The sequence below is a fragment of the Erythranthe guttata genome, chromosome 4 (genome assembly GCF_056151865.1).
Source record: "Erythranthe guttata isolate IM_541 chromosome 4, IM_541, whole genome shotgun sequence".
Taxonomy (NCBI): Eukaryota; Viridiplantae; Streptophyta; class Magnoliopsida; order Lamiales; family Phrymaceae; genus Erythranthe; species Erythranthe guttata.
This window is the reverse complement of record NC_142536.1, coordinates 765,270-781,759: the sequence shown is the minus strand read 5'-3', so window position 1 is coordinate 781,759 and position 16,490 is coordinate 765,270. Positions and strand designations below refer to the sequence as shown.

Below are 16,490 nucleotides of genomic sequence, written 5' to 3'. Positions count from 1 at the left end.
CTAAGCGCCAAGAGTGCAATCTTCATGGCCAAAGTACAGCTTCCGTTTGACGATATCAAATACGAAACGAGTATTCGCCTGCTGCAAAGCTCCAATCACAATCAAACCATCAATATCATGAGCAGCCATCGCTAGACAAAAGTAGTTATTTTTACCCCTCTTTCCGAATATATACCCCAATTGAGGAGGCAACACCATATCAGAATCCTGAAAATGGAAAGTAATATTCGGAAGGTCCTTAAATCCCTTGTTACGCGGGAACAAATAACACACGTCCATACTTTCTAAATTCCTCGTCTTTTTGTAGCTCAAAAAGTGATTCTTGATCAGCATTTCTTTCAGCTTCTGATACACCACTGGAGGAACCACCGTTATCGTACTCCCTGAGTCCACTATACAACCTCCATAGCCGCCGCCATCTGCGTTTGTACGAGCAAGCATCGAATCTGTTATAGTGTTGACTCGTTTGTTCGCAATGCTTATGCCTTTTAAGACCACGAAATAAAACGGGTTGTCGCGGTTTATAATCAACGGTGTTGACTTGAACCCCTTCGTCTGTGGCACATCATTACCGAACCTGAGGAAAGTGGTGGATTTATGTGCAGACTCGAACGGTGGGAGACAGTAAGAAAACCTGCCTTGAGTTATGTCCCGTTTTTGAGTTAAAAACGAGAGCTTTCCGGGGCCCATACCAAAATTGCCCGCAACGATATTTGTTTTCGAGGACTCGCTAAAACCGAGGTTTTTTATGCCACATCCGAAAACAACTTTTTGGACAGTTGCGGTCTTGTTCTTGTCCGAACGGAAAGTTAAGCTTTCCTGAGCGAGGTATCCGGAAGTTGCTGCATCGTCAGCGTAGACGATTTCGTAGGAGCAGGTGGATTTGATGCACTCTCCGGGGGTGCAGAGGGGGTGTTTGTTGCATGGGAGGGGGCGGTAGGTCTTGGATTGGCGGGCGGGGAAGAGTGGTGCCGCCTGGAGGAAGCAGGAGCGCGTTCTGCGGCACTCGTCGCACTGGGCCCACATGAGCTCGCTGGCGGTGTCGATGTGGAGGAAGTACTTGTTGTGTGGGGCCCGCGGCGGGGGGAAAGTTCCGAAACCGGTTTCGATCAAGTACATTAGGTCCTGGTTTTTCATTGTGGGGCGTATTAATATTTGATTCGAAGTATTTGTTTGCATGCTTCTTTTTGATGATGAAGTGAAATTTGAAAGCCAATTAGCATAGGCAGATGATGATTGAAGATGGATGTTGATTCTTTGATAGTGAGTTAGGTTTCCAGGGTAAAATGGGGAATCTGTGGAGTGCCTGTGGATGAGTTTGATGCTCAATGCATTGGAATTTACAGCTAAAAAAATGAAAATTAAGAGGAGAGGGTTTGAAAGTGTGTGCATATAATTCATATTTGTTTAAGTTTCTATTTTGGTTTACTGTAGAGAGATTCTGTGTTAGTTGATTACGGAGTTATGTATAATCAGATAAAGTTGATTCATTGATGATTCATTGATGGTTGTACATATCCACTATTGCCTTTTCTTCTCTTGTGTTGAAAAGATTGCATTCTCTTTGTACATAAATAAATACACCCCAGAAAAGTGTAGTGTAGTGTAGTGTGGCATTCAACAAAGAACCAGGCCTAATTAATTTTAAAGTGGAAAAATCTATCTGCGCGGATTCTGTATTTAATTAAATTTAGTGTTCATATCTCTTTTTGTAATTTTTGATACAATTTTTTAATATTCTCTTTTTTTTTATCTATTTAATACAGAATTCAAACTGGCCTAAATTGGCCTCGCCTCGTCTCGCCATAATGGGCCTCGTTTTGCAGTAAGTTATGCCCATGAAGAAACAATATTGGGCCGTGTAACAGTTGTAATGGGCTTGTTAGTTTTCTGCCTCTTAATGGGCCTAATATGATTTTTTGTGATTTTTGCTTCACTGTTCAAAACTCAATTCAACAGTTTATAGAGCTGTTTTTCGACTTATAATGAATAAACATGTTTTTTTAATGTATATTTGACTGTTAAAAAATATTAAGTAAAGATTTTAACTTTTCGGCTGCTTTTCAGCGAAAATCGTGCGCTATAATAAATAGTATAGGATTTTTTGTGATTTTTGCTCCATTGTTCAAAACAAAATTATAAAAAAGATTTACACATTTCAGCGATTTTAGCAAAAAGCGTGTGCTATAGTATATAATGTTCTGTGATATTTATTCGATTGTTCAAAACTTAGTTCAACAATTAGTTTTCGACTAAATAATGCATAAACATCTAATATACTAAATTTTTTCTTGTTAAAAAATATTAATTGAAGATTTCGACTTTTCAACGAACTTTAGCAAAAAAAAAACGTGTGCATAAGATACATCTCTCAACAAGTTACATGTTAAACATTACTATGCTACAAACATAGGAAATGGCTAAACTAACATGTGTCTGCTACTACCACATGCCAATTGAAAAACAAAGAGGACAAAAGAAAAAAGGAAAGAAAAATTGTCTTGGGAGTGAGATAATAACACATAATAAATACACAGAAATTTGCAGAACATCATCCACACATGTAACTTACTTTGAGCAGCAGTTTTGATCACTGAAAATCCGCAAAATCATCATCAGAGAGAGGATGATCGCTACCGATCGATCTTTGCGAAACGGCCCTTTACCCTCGTCCTACTTTCTGCCCGAGCTTTCCTCGATTCGTATCTAATGTGTTTATCATACCTTTAACCAAAAAAAAATGACGGAATAAACGTAAGAAATATCACTATTGTCCAACCTTTCAAGAATGCATCTATAACAAGGTTATCGAACTGAAAAATCAAATTTATATATATTACCTCCTAGTTTTCTTTTTTTCTTTGTAGCGTGAGATAGCAGAGTCTCTCTCATGGCTGTTCAATTCACGGGCTGGAGGAGGAACTTCAAAGGGTTTGGAGTCCACAGGCACATGATGATGAACTTCTTCGAAACCATTTCCAATATCTGAGCCGTCACCAAAATCGGAATCCTTATCGGGTACCAAATGGTTCATGTCGAACAAACTATCGATGAAGTTGGAAGAGGGAAATCCTTCATCATCTGGAACCCCACTAGTAAAGCTACTCCATTTGAGTTCGTTTATCTGTAAATAGAGAATGTCGGTTATTTTCATTCCTATTTTATACTAGAACAAACTCACATCTGTGGTAAGAACAATCGAGAATCGCTAATAAGAAAGTATTTGAAACCTCATATGAATCACAAGAATCCGGGAAAAGAGGCAGATTACCTCGTATGAAGGAACTGATATTGGCTCTGTGTTATTTTCAAGGTCTGGCTCACACTTTCCGGGTACTTGCAGTTCAAGATCTTCCAAAGAACCACTGAAGTTGGGATCCTTTTTCGCCATCGCACGAAGTTGGCAAAATATTTCTTCTTTATGTTGTCCACAAACCGCATTCCGGTTCTAAGAGAATAACGATATTTAAAAGGAGAGATTAACATTTAGAAGATGCAAAAACAAGCACGAGTAGATTATGGCAGATGCTACGTAAACTATATAAATGGAACAAGTTAAACAGAGATTTGTTTGACTCAGTCGAAAGAGACCAAGCCCCAAGCAGTTCCAGATGTTGGTGTCAAACAAGTTCCGAAAGTCCCTCACTAGAAACATAAATTTAACAACATTAAAAGAAAATTGGCACAGAGTAGATATCATCACAAGCAGAGGAACCATTTCAAGAAATTCAGTATGATATATAACAATTAATAACACATGAAAAATTGCACCAAAATCTACACTGAGAGATAATCAAAATCACAGTATTTTTCTGTGTACACTCTAAGCTTTATCACCATATAAATCAAATGAACAAATAAAATAAAACAATTAGAGATCAATTTTTTGGGGAGAAATAATGAAGAAAACCTTAGGCAGAGGAGGGACTCCCATAGCCTGAAAACTGGGGGAAGAATCGGCACAGTCATTGGAAGCAATCAAATCATCAAGGCTGGCAATTGAAGGAGTCTCCCAAACCAACAAATCCAACCAATCGCCATCGTTCTCACCGCCGAAATCGAAGCTTTTCTTCCCCAAATCCTCCAACCCTAAATAACCCAAGAGCTCGGTCAAAGAAGGGCAGCCGTTGAAACCCTCAAGAGGTCTCCGGTCATGAGCAGACCTAGCGTTGTTGTGTGTTTCCCAGTCGCAATTCTGACAGAGAACGGCCGATTCAGTGCTGCAGAAAATAGAAGCCGGCGACGAATTGCAGGAATCGCAGAGAAGGGAGCGGCTGTGCTTCCGAAAGAGCTGGTTCGTGGAGTGCACTTCAAGGTCACACTTCAAACATAGCTTCGCTGAGTCAGCTCGGCAGTAGAGTAGGGCTTTTGACTCGTTGCAGAAATCGCAGAGACGGTCGGTTTGTTGCTGCTCGGTCATGGTAATCGATTTTTCCTTGTCGAAATTGAAAATTTTTCTTCTTCTCTTCTATGTAATCATCAAAACTTGCAGTAATCGATCGTCAAAAACACACCTGTGTGTTGTTGATTCAGTCACAGATTCAGTGTGTGTGTGTGTGTGTGTGTGAAGTGGAGGAGGAAGATGAAATGGCAGCTCTAAAAGAGGAAAGAAAACCTTATCGCTTTTCACGTGTCTCGGCCGCAGATGCATTTACAAACTTGTGCACAACGGAACAAATTTCTTTTTTTTCTTTTTTTTTTTACTGCATATTTAATTATATTCAATTTTATTGAGGTCAAACTTGGAATTATTTAAAATATGCAATAAAAGTCTCAGTATAAAAAGGAAAATACGCAGTTGTTTCGTGGTTGGGTGTGGTGACAAGTCACTAATCACTATTACTAATAAACAAAGTTGATTAAAGACTTGCTTATTTCTTTTCTTGATGTCCAAGTTCTAATTATGTTTCAATGGAAGCAGATATTTATTTTATTTTTTAATGGAAGGAAAAAAGGGAGATATTTGGTGAACTATTATTATTCTTTCACAAAAACCGTCCACTCCGAAGAAAATTCAATACACGATCTTCCTTATTCCCTAATTCTGTTATTCTTTCTTCACCCCCTCACCCCCCCCCCCCCCCCCCCCCGCGCATTTCATCTACGTTCACAATCTTCTCTCTTTCATCCCCTTTCGCACCCCTACTATAAGTTTTCACCTACCATTTCTCACTTCATTTCTGCAAATTCGCTTAGTAAATTCGAATGCGGAGGAAACAACAGAGATATGACAAAGACAAGTCTGATCTCTCTTGAGAAGTAAGACGGGCAGTTATGTATTGTGTTTCCGAATTAGGATTATATATTTGTATTTGATTTGTTATTACAATCGTCTGACATCAAATTTCCATCAATCTCTTTGGTGTTGTTATTGTTAACGATTCGATGTATTACTTTGTTTCCAATTTTTGTTTATTTACATGTGTTTTTTTTGTTTTTGTTTTTCCAATATATATTATTTTTTCTTCATTTTTGACTAAATTTTGGTAATTTGGATTTCCCAAACCAAATTGATGCAGTCTCCGGTGCCAAGTCTTCATAAGTTGGTAATTTCGTTGAAGGTAATTAAAGATAATTGTAAACAACTTTTTCAATTCAATATATTTCTTAACGATATTATGGTATTTGATATTTGTCACAAATTTGGAGAATGCACGCGACCATGGATTTTTTTGGTTGAGACATTCTATTCAAAGCAGAAATCGGCGTGTTGGCAGGTTTTCACAGTCACAGGGATATAAGATGATAAGAATCTTATACAACGATTTAGGAATAGATTTTTTCATCCGTAATCTGCTAGAAATTCATAAACGCCTTTTAACCCCATTTGTTTGTTGTAGACACATGATGAAGAATATGAGACGAAAATGATGGGAAATGTTTCCTATAAATTAAGAATTACGATAATGAGATAATTGAAAATACAGAGGCTCCCTGATCATGTGCACAAGTTTATATATGACCCCACAATTTTGGTGATAGAGAATTTGGAAAATCAAGTGATTTCACGAGTGGGATTGCGTGACGAAAGAAGCTTTCTCATCGGACAAAAATGAGTGAGCATTTAAGGGTTTTTTCTCCTTTTTTTCACTACATCTACTGAATATTTAAGGACTATATATTTAATTTTCAATCTTACTCTGGTAGGTTCTGTCATTTGTAGTACCTTTGATAAATTATGGAAGCAAAGATGAAGAGTACGTAATTGGTTATTAGATGAAGACAGGAAACGTCACATGAACGGGATCCCGCTCTATGAAGATGACTTTAAAAATATTTTGAGGTCAGCGCTTAGAATAAGTTTCTTTTAACATTGGAAGACACCTCGAAATTCAAGATATTTTTATAACCTGTTACTTTAATTTGGTTTTATCATATAAAATTTTACATCAACATTTGATTGTTTTTTCTTTCCTCATTGTTTGCCAGATTTTGCAACTAAGGTTGTTTATATAAATCTTCTATAAAGACAACTTTTTTCCCCGTTATCTGTTTCGTGATCATGATGATGAAATGCAATTTTTGCTAGGGGGTAAGTTTTTTGTCTTTTTAGAGATTTGTTTTTTTTTTTTCATTAGCTAGAGATTGCTCTCTCTGTGAATTCGTTATGTGCCGTGTAGAATCTGATATTCAAGGTTATGCATTCGGGGCTGGCGGATTTGAATTATCGATTAAAGAATTTAAGAGAAGAATTATCAGATGGCAATAGCAATATGAAATTGAATTCGTCTAATATCTCTTCGGACCATGGTCTGGACTCGAACACCATCCTGAATTTGTGTATGGATTTAATCCCGATAGTTATAATTTTTATGTGATTCCTTCAACAACTTATGTGATTTAATCAAGCCACATATATAAATATAGATTGGTTGTACGTGGAATCTGGAAATAATTTTTAATTGCAAATTATGTTACATATTCTATCATGTATATTTTTTTTGAAGAGTTTCTATCATTATCATGGTCCTAACTTTTAAGTGCATATAAACAATAACTTTATGTACATGTAAAACTTGATTTGTGTTGATATTGAAGAAGAAAATATCCTCATTTTATTTTCCAAAGACTAGAGAAATATCTTGGAGACATAGTTACATGGGAAAAGGCGTAACCTGTTTTTGAAGCGGCACTACCTCAGTTCGGGAAGCCCTAGAAGGTTTTCGGGTTGATATTGCTTGGTTTAATTGTGTGGTGATTTTAGTTGATAGATAAACTGTTAAAGCCTATAATGCTCCTATGAAGACTTGACTTATGGAAATACCATTTTGGTATTTTTCCGGATACTTTTTCTGAGAACATTGGATAGGTAAATTTGTGAGCTGTAAAAATTGATTTTTTTTGTTTTTACCGATACCGATACCGATCTATTGGTCGTTTTTATAGCTCCTATATTGATAGTTTACTTACGTTTTCATACAAGCACACTATCAATACTTTATGACTCTTCTCATATCTACTACATGGTTTTGTTCACTTTGTCATAACTTCTGCACATATCAATCTTGACTCTTGAGGATTGAGAAACAACGAAGCAAGAAATGGCAAGTGACGATATGTTTTTGTACTTCGACAAGCTATAGAGCCTTAGGTTTGATTGGCCAATCGTTAAAACTATAGTTAATTGTATTAATCAAGTTCTTAGTATTATTTATCCATCTTTGTACGGTTTTCTTATGGCGTGGTGTATTCTCAATTATTTAATTTCATTATATTTAATATATTCAGTTTTAAATATTTTTTTATGGTTTATTTTTACGATTTTCTTATGGTGTGATGTATTTTCAATTATTGAATTTCATTATATTCAACATATTAAGTTTTAAATATCTTTTGTTTTATAATGGTACCCGTGCAACGCACGGGTTAAAGTTACTAGTTACTAATAAACAAAGTTGATTAAAGACTTGCTTATTTCTTTTCTTGATGTCCAAGTTCTAATTATGTTTCAATGGAAGCAGATATTTATTTTATTTTTTAATGGAAGGAAAAAAGGGAGATATTTGGTGAACTATTATTATTCAACTTGATGCTACAGACATTAATGAAATATCAATTTGTCTTCATATTGTTTTGGCAAGTGGTAGCAGACAACTCGAACTTTTCGTGATATATCGTATTCGGTGAACTGTAAATTTATTACTAAGTAATAATATAGTTGCAATACATTCATTACATAATTTATGCACATTCATACATATTTGCACCCATAGGGGTAGTAGGAGTTGGAGTAGGAGGAGGGCATAGTATCAAAGCTTTTATTCTAAATTTAATAACAAAAAAGAAATTTAAATATTAGGTAAGTAGTTTTCTCTTTTCTGTGTATGTGCATAGTTAGTTATCTATCAAAATCTAAAATTCAAATCTTCATCTAACTCTTCCCCGGTGAAAAAGGGAACATATGATACTGATAATTCCACGTCACCCAAATTGATTAAATGCCCTTTTCAGCACCAAGACAAAGATACTTATGTTTCAAGGGACCCACATTCCACATACACATACACATACACGTACAACTGAATGCGGATGATATATATAGTATATCAATTAAAGTATATGAAAAAATAGTTAATTACTAATTAATAAATGGGCAAATGGCAAAAAGGCCATCACATGGGACTTAAATGCATTTTAGTCCACAAAAAAAAACAGTCTCTCAATTAAGCCCATCCCCATGTCTTTAGTCTAAAATACCCTCAATAATATAATTCTTAACAATTCCACCCATTATGCTCTAACTTCCTTAATATTACACATTGACCCCGGATTTAAACAAATATATCACATTTACCCCCAAAACTTTTTTTTTTTCAGAAAATAATTTTTTTTCTGAAATGTTTTTTTCCGGCCAGATTCCGGCGTTGACTTTTTTTTTTTTGAAATTTTTTTTTTTTTTGAATTTTTTTTCCGGCCAGATTCCGGCGTTGACTTTTTTTTTTTTTTTTTTTTTGAATTGTTTTTTCTTAGAAAAAAAATATTTTAATTAATATTACTGTCTTGACTACTAAATTACTGTCTCAGACAGTAATATTACTGTTTGGGACAGTAATATTATGAATATTATTTTTCCGAACAGTAATATTATTAATATTATTGTCTAAGACAGTTAAATTACTGTTGGAGACAGTAATTTAACATCCAAGACAGTAATATTAATTAAAACAAATTTTTTTGTAAGGAAAAAAAAAAAAAAAAAAAAAAAAAAGTCAATTAACAGTTAAATTACTGTCTCCGACAGTTAAATAACTGCTGGAGACAGTAATTTAGCAACGAATACAGTAATATTAATTAAAAATATTTTTTTTAAGAATAAAAAAGTCAATTAACAGTTAAATTATTGTCTCCGACAGTTAAATAACTGCTGGAGACAGTAATTTAGCAACGAATACAGTAATATTAATTAAAAATATTTTTTTTAAGAATAAAAAAGTCAATTAACAGTTAAATTACCGTCTCCGACAGTTAAATAACTGCTGGAGACAGTAATTTAGCAACGAATACAGTAATATTAATTAAAAATATATTTTTTAAGAATAAAAAAGTCAATTAACAGTTAAATTACTGTCTCCGACAGTTAAATAACTGCCGGAGACAGTAATTTAGCAGCCAAGACAGTAAAATTAATTAAAATATTTTTTTTAAGAAAAAACAAAATTATTAAAAAAAAAAAAAAAAAAAGTCAACGCCGGAGACCCGGCGGTCAACGGCCGTTGACCGGCCGGAAAAAAATTTCAGGAAAACGAAAAAAAAAAAAAAAAAAAAAAAAAAAAACAAAACAAAAGTCAACGCCGGAGACCGGCGGTCTCCGGCGGTCAACGCCGGAATCTGGCCGGAAAAAAAAATATTTCAGAAAAAAAATTTATTTTCTGAAAAAAAAAAAGTTTTGGGGTTAATGTGATATATTTGTTTAAATCCGGGGTCAATGTGTAATATTTAAGAAGTTAGAGCATAATTGGTGGAATTGATAAGAATTAGGGTTAAAATTGGGGTCAAAATTAAAATTAGGGTTAAAATTGGTTAATTGATGAAATTGGGCTAAATTGGGGTGTAAATCATGAAATTGTAGTTGAATTGGGTTTCAATGAATTGGGGGTAATTTTGGTATATATAAAGGGATTTTCCTTATTTGCAAATAAGTTTGAATGGGGTGGGTTTAATTGAAAAACAAAAAAGTTGGATGTCCCTTTTTTAATTAAGTGCCCTTGTCATGGGCCTATTTGCCATTACCCCTTAATAAATTAAGGAGGATGGATAGGTGACGATATAGACCGAGAATAGCAAAATTCCAAAAATTGTGGAACAACAAGCCTACTTACTATATAAATCATCTCACCGTTTATTATCTGGAAACTGCCAAAACTTTTTGTGAGGCTCACCAAATCATCTCAAGATTTCCAGTATCTACTCACTTTCATCTTTATCCAAATCTTTATTCACAAATATATATATATATTTCCTACCTACCCCAAACAGAATAAATTATTATCCATAATCTTTCCAAAATCCAAACACATCCTATATATTTCTTTGAATGCATAATTCGTCAAATACCAACATATATAATAGAATAATACGGAGAAAACGGTCTATTCTATGTGGTGAAAGTAGACGACTAGGTATACCGTATATCAGCACATTCCTTCACACACACAAACACACATATCCATGTTGGTGCGTGTGTGTGTAGATAAGTGGCAGATCGAGTGTAAGCTCAGTTTTTAACAGAGAACTGGGGAAGACCCCCAAAAGTATCGGTGTAAATAGCTCATTGCAAATTTCTCCGTAAACCAAATATTTCCTAATTCACGGTGGGCTACAACAAAATGGCACTAGTGACGGAAAAAAAACAGTAGTTGTTGGTAAACATCATTAAAAGGACAAACAAAGAAAGTTTCTCGAAATGGTAATGAATTCTTCAAATCAAGTCAAGAAATGTGCTTGCTGTGATACATTACATTACAGATACCTGTTCGGCTATGTTTGATGATTCTCCCCACTTGTTATAACGCGGGTGTTGTAAGAATTACAGAGCTGACACTTGTGCCCAAAAATGTGAAAAGATGCCTTGCTGGATTTGTTGCAATCATTGCACAGTATTTGAACCTATAAGATTAATCAAATTCCGTAAATTATATGATATCAAAATTGATAAGCAACGATTGTCAGACAACCTGACCAGTTTAATATTAATAAGCTAAGAGTATGGTGAGAATTGCTCTTAGTGAAATATATAGTCATGAGCAAATCTCAACAAATTAGTGCATTAAACTTCATCGAGACAAATGATGGAGAGAAATGGATAAAGAACTTACTTCATATCGGTATTCCTCAGGCATTGCAGTAGCTTCGATCTGTCAAAAAACAAAATTCTAACATTAAAACTACATCACCATTCTGTAATGCATGCAGAATAAGAGAAGTAAACCGGAACCCCACTTAATCAAGCCACCATATGATTCAAGTAAGGTATATTCCTTCACAGTGCTCAACCCAAATCAGATATGTTTAAACCAGAAAGGTAGAGCGGTACCTTGAAAGATCGGGGGATTGGATAACTTGATAGATACCAGCAACAAATATAAAATAAAAGTTCTTGTTAAATCCATGATAAAAACCAAGGGCTCGTAACATTTCTGTTTCAACTGATTACCTATGAGCGTATCTTTTACAGATTTAAGCTATATTACGAAGCGAAGAACATGAGCACCAAAGCAAGCCAGGAGTTCAAACCATGTTCTAAGACTACTTTCACCTAAAAATGTGCTTATAAGTCTAACTAATTGGAAAAGGTAGAGCAGCAATCTTTCTAGTGATCACTGTGTATCGAAGTCCTCAAATATCATGGCATAACTATAAATCATATCAAGAAGAAAGCCATATGATACAAGAGTGATAAGCTTGATAAAAAAAAAGTAGTAAATCACGGAATACCTCCACATCTAATCTTTCCCATGTTCTAGCCATATTCAATACTGACTTGGAGCAGATTGGACAGCGGTACCTGTAAACAATTCACACATAAAATTTAAATGTCATTTCAGAGAACCATAAACAAGATAGAAAGAGGAGCCAGATGATTCAGTTAACAATGAAAAGAGAAGACACGGAGAAAATGTAATGCATACTGGTTTTGGTTGAACATCTCCTCGTAACACTCGACATGCATCGTATGCCCACACTTGAGAATCGTTGTTTGTTTGGTTGAGTCGAATAGAAACTGTGTGCAGGACACAATTATCATTTATTACAAGGACAAAACTTACCATAGAAATCAAGATATATTCGTGCGAAATGCTAACCTCATAACAAATGGGGCAGTGGCTCTTCATTGAATCCTCTACACACAAGTGATTGTTGCGTAAACCTACTGAATAGCAAGATCCTGCACTCGGATAGAAAATGTTACCATATGTGTATATCCCCGTAAGTATCAGCAACTAAGTCATACAAATATACTTGACATTCGAAAATAGACATCCAATTGAGGGAAGATAGTGGGAAAGTTATAAAACAAACCACGAAAAAGAAATTAAACTTACCACACTTTGGGCAATGAAAGAAGTTTTCCCGACCACCAACTCTGTGAATCGTGATTGCATTAAACATCTATTACGGAAAAATACTAAACTGTACAAATCGTAAGATTACAGAGCTCTCTTACCTACAAATACTGCAGTCGTTACAATGGAACTGCTCTTTAGTGATCTGTAACATCAACAAGTTACCAACATCATTAAACAAAGAAAAATAAGAAAGACACCGTGCTGCTGCATTTAGTTATAATAATATCTGCTCCATTTTTTCCTGTTTCAATTTCTATTAAGAAAGTTTTTTATCATGTCACCAAAATACAGTTACGAGGACGAAAAAATTACATCATCGTCATAGAATTTGCATATACCGCAGAAGTATTCTCCAAACTTGATGCCACAATTCGTACATAGATTGGAAACCTACATAAGAGGAGAGAAGTCGGTCATCGAGTTACGTAACCATTAAAACCACCTTTAAATTGACCACACACACACATACAGACAGAGGCTTAGACAAGGATACCTGTTGTTCTGTATTGCATACGGCACAAACAACCTAAAAGTACAGAAAAATTCAATCAAAAATCAAACAGGATAATTTAAAAAAAAAACAGTACGCATTAAACTAAAAGTAAAGTGAAGTGGATTTACTTGCTTAACATCCTGACGAACAACCTCATGTCTCTGTTTCGGATCACTCAAAGCACTCTACAAAAATACCCCAAAAAAACACAAAATATAATAAATACACCAAAATATGCACAAACACAAAAAACAAAGAAACAACACAAAAACTCACCGTCGCTTCGTTGTGACAGTGACGGCAAGTGAAAACCTGATCGCAACAAGGGGCTCTTATTTTGCATCTTCTCCTATAATGCTCGCACCTAAAACAGCATTCGGGAAAAAAAATCTAGGGCTTTTTTTTTCTACTGCTATTACAAAGAAAAAAATATTATAAATTGGAAAAAGGACGCATACCCATGAAGCATTTTTCCGAAATCTTCTCTCGAAACATTATTATCATCACAATCTTGGGGCTGTTCGATCGAATCATCGGCGCCTTGGGCTTCCATCGACGGATTACTGCGCTGTTGCAGGTCAGGAAATAGAATTACGCGCACAAAATTTATCCCATATCTCTGTTTTCTGTTCACTACGGTACTTTCCGATGAATGTTAAAATCGTTAGTTATTCATTTGTAATTTGCGTGTTAGCGTTGAAACACGCGATTTCGGGGTATAATTAACTCACCGAGCGGTGACAGAAGAAAACTAAATGACGGTCTAATTAATCTTAACTAAATAAACTATATTAAACTTTTAGTGAAATAAATATCTGAAAATAACAAAGTTGCCTCAGGGACTTGAAAGCAATTTTCAAGACTCTCAAGTCTCAATCATCATTTATCAATTATCACAATAAAATGCATCAGGTTTTTTGTTCAATTGGGGAAATTAAATGATAAGTGAATTTTATGACCATAGAGCAAATGCATTATCAAACAAAACCTCACTAATACAGATTACAAACAGTCTGAAATACTGTATTAAAAAAGAAAAAAACAAATCTTCATGTGAGACCTTATTCTACAATTTCGAATACTTTCTAAAATCGATTTTCCAGTGCATTATTTCTTTCTTTTTTATGACAGAAACTTCGGTATAGATGTTACAACATGAAAATGTGGGAGCGGTTGGCCTTGTCGCAAAGATGCTCCCGAGTCGTGGCTCTAAAGGATGGTGCAAGAACACAAGCCCTGTTTTTCCTTCTTATCTGCATTAATACCAAAAGCAACAAGATTAGAAGACCGATTGCTCAAATTAATTAGACCACTTGTGTATGTAAAATGAAACCTTGTTGTTTTTTTAAGGACAGTATCTCAGGTTACACTTGGATGTAAGGAATTAGATTTGGAGGAATGATTTGTTACTATGACTTCAATGACTGATTACATATGAAGCCTGGATTATGAATACACGAAATAAAAGCTACATGTATGTATGTATGTATGTATGTATATGTATTAGCGCAAGTTTAGCAGAAGATACCTGTCTTTCGATCAGCAATAGGAGGTTGTACAACAACATGCATGGTGATGACTCCAGGAATATCAGTAGTGTGTACTCCAGACTCGGCAAGTGTCTTTCCATTCTCTAAAACTTTTCCGGCATGTATCAATTTCATATCATCCACCGACTTTGGTACAAGTGATTTGTCTGTAAAATGCAGAGGGACATAGCTCAATCAGGAATCTTAATACAAGTCGAGAAAATATTTGAAACTAACATTATAATATTTAACTTATACTTCACATCAACCTCAACTATGAGTAAACAAAACGAAACAAACTAAAATACTATCACAGACAGGCTACCTATTTCAGAAGAATAAAACTAATATAAGGATTCCTACTCTATTGTTTATCCAACTATCATCGGCAAATTTGTTTATTGAAACCATGAATCTTTCTCGAGGATTACATGCCAGAGACGAGAATTATTGGAGGACTGTAGAAATTTTTTAAAGGGAAAAGACAATATCAAGTTCTTGACAGATAACAACTCCACGAAACATTAATTGACATCGGAATTACATCCACAACAAAGAAAAGGAAAAAAAACAGCATCCCTACAACTTAAATCGAGAAACCTTTTCAATATAAAAGTTAATCAAGATAAAGTTTGTTGCAAAGGCAGAATGACAACCTTGAGGCCACTCAGAAAGAAGTCTTTGTTTGAGTGTAGCAATAGTAACAGACGATTGGTATGTACCATGACATATATCTGTCCCGTCAAAAACCCTGAACCTAAGTTCAAGGTTCTCATCTCCTTCAGCCATAGTAGCCGCCCTCCTTTACTATATTCGCAAAACTCCAATGCGATATAACAAGTCTACGATCAAAAGAATTCAAGTTACCAAAATTCACCTGCCCACAAGAAGAATTTTAAACAGATGAAACTCAATACACATTCATGTTTCATAAATAAAAATGAAAATGAAATTGATAAGTACCTAAGAGGACCGAATATACAAACCTGTCTAGACAATATTTCAAGAAAACGGAGCAGCAATTTTACATTTGAATCACCGCCAAATGAACGGAATAACCACTTCATATGATCGGAAAGCTTCTCTTATCACTGACAGAAAACCTCAGAGAAGTCCCTGCCTCAGAAACCTGCTCAACTGCATGTAAAACACTCATATGGATCAAGTATTTATCAGATGAAATTGTACATGAAATAAGTATTGAATACTAATTTTATCTCGTAATTTTTCGAAAGAAATTCAATCAATTATAATTCAAGGAAATCACTGAATAACAAATTTGCAGAACAATTTTCCTTAGTTATTTTCTTCTAGCACCACTCCGTCAAATTACATCTCCCAATTCAATTTTGAAAAATCACACTAAGAAATGATAATCGAAACTGCAACACAAATTCTCAAATAGAGCTACAAAATTTCCAACGGAAATTGCACCGTAATTTCTTCCATAAGTTTGCCCTTTTGACAGATTAAAATTAACACGAAGCAGTAATAGAAGTAAACTTCAAATAAAATGAGAAAAGGAAGTAGTAACCTGATCAAACCATATGATTGAAGATCGGCGAGGGGTAGAAAAATAATTCGGGTGGGATTAAGCGCACGCCACCGCCGGAGAAAGTGCCGCCGTGCAGGGTTTCCGGATTATCGCCGATATTGTAGATTCCGTCTATAGAGAGAGAGAGAGAGAGAGAGAGGAGAGAGAGAGAGGGAGGGGATTCGTGCTGGCTGACGCTTTGGCTGTCTATTACTCTTTTCTTTTCTTTACTCTTTTTTTTCCTCATATTTGGATCTTTAATTTTATTATTTTATTATTTATTTTTTTTATTTATAAAAATCACTAAATTAAATATGTAGTTGACCAATTTAAATAATTTGATATAGCAAATAAAATATCTTGATTCC

The 16,490-nt window shown here is 34.9% G+C and overlaps 4 protein-coding genes across 6 annotated transcripts; all 4 read right to left on the bottom strand.

The window, feature by feature from the left end:
- Nucleotides 1-1,137, bottom strand: LOC105956901 (aspartic proteinase nepenthesin-1). Its single transcript, XM_012980814.2, has one exon. It carries the CDS (start codon nucleotides 1,135-1,137, stop codon nucleotides 1-3), a length of 1,137 nt encoding a protein of 378 aa, XP_012836268.1.
- Nucleotides 1,138-2,334: 1,197 nt separating this feature from the next.
- Nucleotides 2,335-4,817, bottom strand: LOC105954302 (B-box type zinc finger protein with CCT domain-containing protein). Of its 2 annotated transcripts, XM_088816167.1 has the most exons (5): nucleotides 4,616-4,817; nucleotides 3,911-4,514; nucleotides 3,272-3,448; nucleotides 2,841-3,124; nucleotides 2,335-2,724 (listed from the first exon to the last, which is right to left on the bottom strand). In XM_088816167.1, exons 2-5 carry the CDS (start codon nucleotides 4,418-4,420, stop codon nucleotides 2,634-2,636), a joined length of 1,062 nt encoding a protein of 353 aa, XP_088672293.1. In that variant the 5' UTR covers nucleotides 4,421-4,514; nucleotides 4,616-4,817; the 3' UTR covers nucleotides 2,335-2,633. The 2 variants fall into 2 exon arrangements, with proteins under 2 accessions (XP_088672293.1, XP_012833433.2); XM_012977979.2 differs by lacking the exon at nucleotides 4,616-4,817 and having other exon boundaries at nucleotides 3,911-4,567.
- A 5,935-nt stretch (nucleotides 4,818-10,752) lies between these two features.
- LOC105954310 (zinc finger (C3HC4-type RING finger) family protein) lies at nucleotides 10,753-13,711 on the bottom strand. The gene is made up of 12 exons (XM_012977986.2): nucleotides 13,518-13,711; nucleotides 13,336-13,423; nucleotides 13,188-13,244; nucleotides 13,060-13,092; nucleotides 12,879-12,956; nucleotides 12,665-12,708; nucleotides 12,543-12,583; nucleotides 12,303-12,385; nucleotides 12,129-12,220; nucleotides 11,935-12,004; nucleotides 11,316-11,354; nucleotides 10,753-11,106 (listed from the first exon to the last, which is right to left on the bottom strand). Exons 1-12 carry the CDS (start codon nucleotides 13,610-13,612, stop codon nucleotides 10,978-10,980), a joined length of 849 nt encoding a protein of 282 aa, XP_012833440.2. The 5' UTR covers nucleotides 13,613-13,711; the 3' UTR covers nucleotides 10,753-10,977.
- Nucleotides 13,712-13,912: 201 nt separating this feature from the next.
- Nucleotides 13,913-16,432, bottom strand: LOC105954329 (membrane-anchored ubiquitin-fold protein 3). Of its 2 annotated transcripts, none has more exons than XM_012978004.2 (5): nucleotides 16,123-16,432; nucleotides 15,575-15,725; nucleotides 15,245-15,465; nucleotides 14,588-14,755; nucleotides 13,913-14,312 (listed from the first exon to the last, which is right to left on the bottom strand). In XM_012978004.2, the coding sequence occupies exons 3-5, from the start codon at nucleotides 15,375-15,377 to the stop codon at nucleotides 14,269-14,271; spliced, it is 345 nt and encodes a 114-aa protein (XP_012833458.2). In that variant the 5' UTR covers nucleotides 15,378-15,465; nucleotides 15,575-15,725; nucleotides 16,123-16,432; the 3' UTR covers nucleotides 13,913-14,268. The 2 variants fall into 2 exon arrangements, with proteins under 2 accessions (XP_012833458.2, XP_088672292.1); XM_088816166.1 differs by having other exon boundaries at nucleotides 15,552-15,725; nucleotides 16,123-16,360.
- Between the last annotated feature and the right edge of the window lie 58 nt (nucleotides 16,433-16,490).

Excerpts from the sequence above, each read along its gene's own strand:
- LOC105956901 (XM_012980814.2), bottom strand. The coding sequence starts at position 1,137 with ATGAAAAACCAGGACCTAATGTACTTGATCGAAACCGGTTTCGGAACT.
- LOC105954302 (XM_088816167.1), bottom strand. The coding sequence starts at position 4,420 with ATGACCGAGCAGCAACAAACCGACCGTCTCTGCGATTTCTGCAACGAG. Across the intron at positions 3,449-3,910 it reads GAGTCCCTCCTCTGCCTAAG|AACCGGAATGCGGTTTGTGG; the intron begins GTTTTCTTCATT and ends TTATTCTCTTAG. Across the intron at positions 3,125-3,271 it reads TATCAGTTCCTTCATACGAG|ATAAACGAACTCAAATGGAG; the intron begins GTAATCTGCCTC and ends CTCTATTTACAG.
- LOC105954310 (XM_012977986.2), bottom strand. The coding sequence starts at position 13,612 with ATGGAAGCCCAAGGCGCCGATGATTCGATCGAACAGCCCCAAGATTGT. Across the intron at positions 12,221-12,302 it reads ACTGCCCCATTTGTTATGAG|TTTCTATTCGACTCAACCAA; the intron begins GTTAGCATTTCG and ends TCCTGCACACAG. Across the intron at positions 12,005-12,128 it reads GAGATGTTCAACCAAAACCA|GTACCGCTGTCCAATCTGCT; the intron begins GTATGCATTACA and ends AATTGTTTACAG.
- LOC105954329 (XM_012978004.2), bottom strand. The coding sequence starts at position 15,377 with ATGGCTGAAGGAGATGAGAACCTTGAACTTAGGTTCAGGGTTTTTGAC. Across the intron at positions 14,756-15,244 it reads TCTTTCTGAGTGGCCTCAAG|ACAAATCACTTGTACCAAAG; the intron begins GTTGTCATTCTG and ends TGCATTTTACAG. Across the intron at positions 14,313-14,587 it reads TATTGCTGATCGAAAGACAG|ATAAGAAGGAAAAACAGGGC; the intron begins GTATCTTCTGCT and ends GTATTAATGCAG.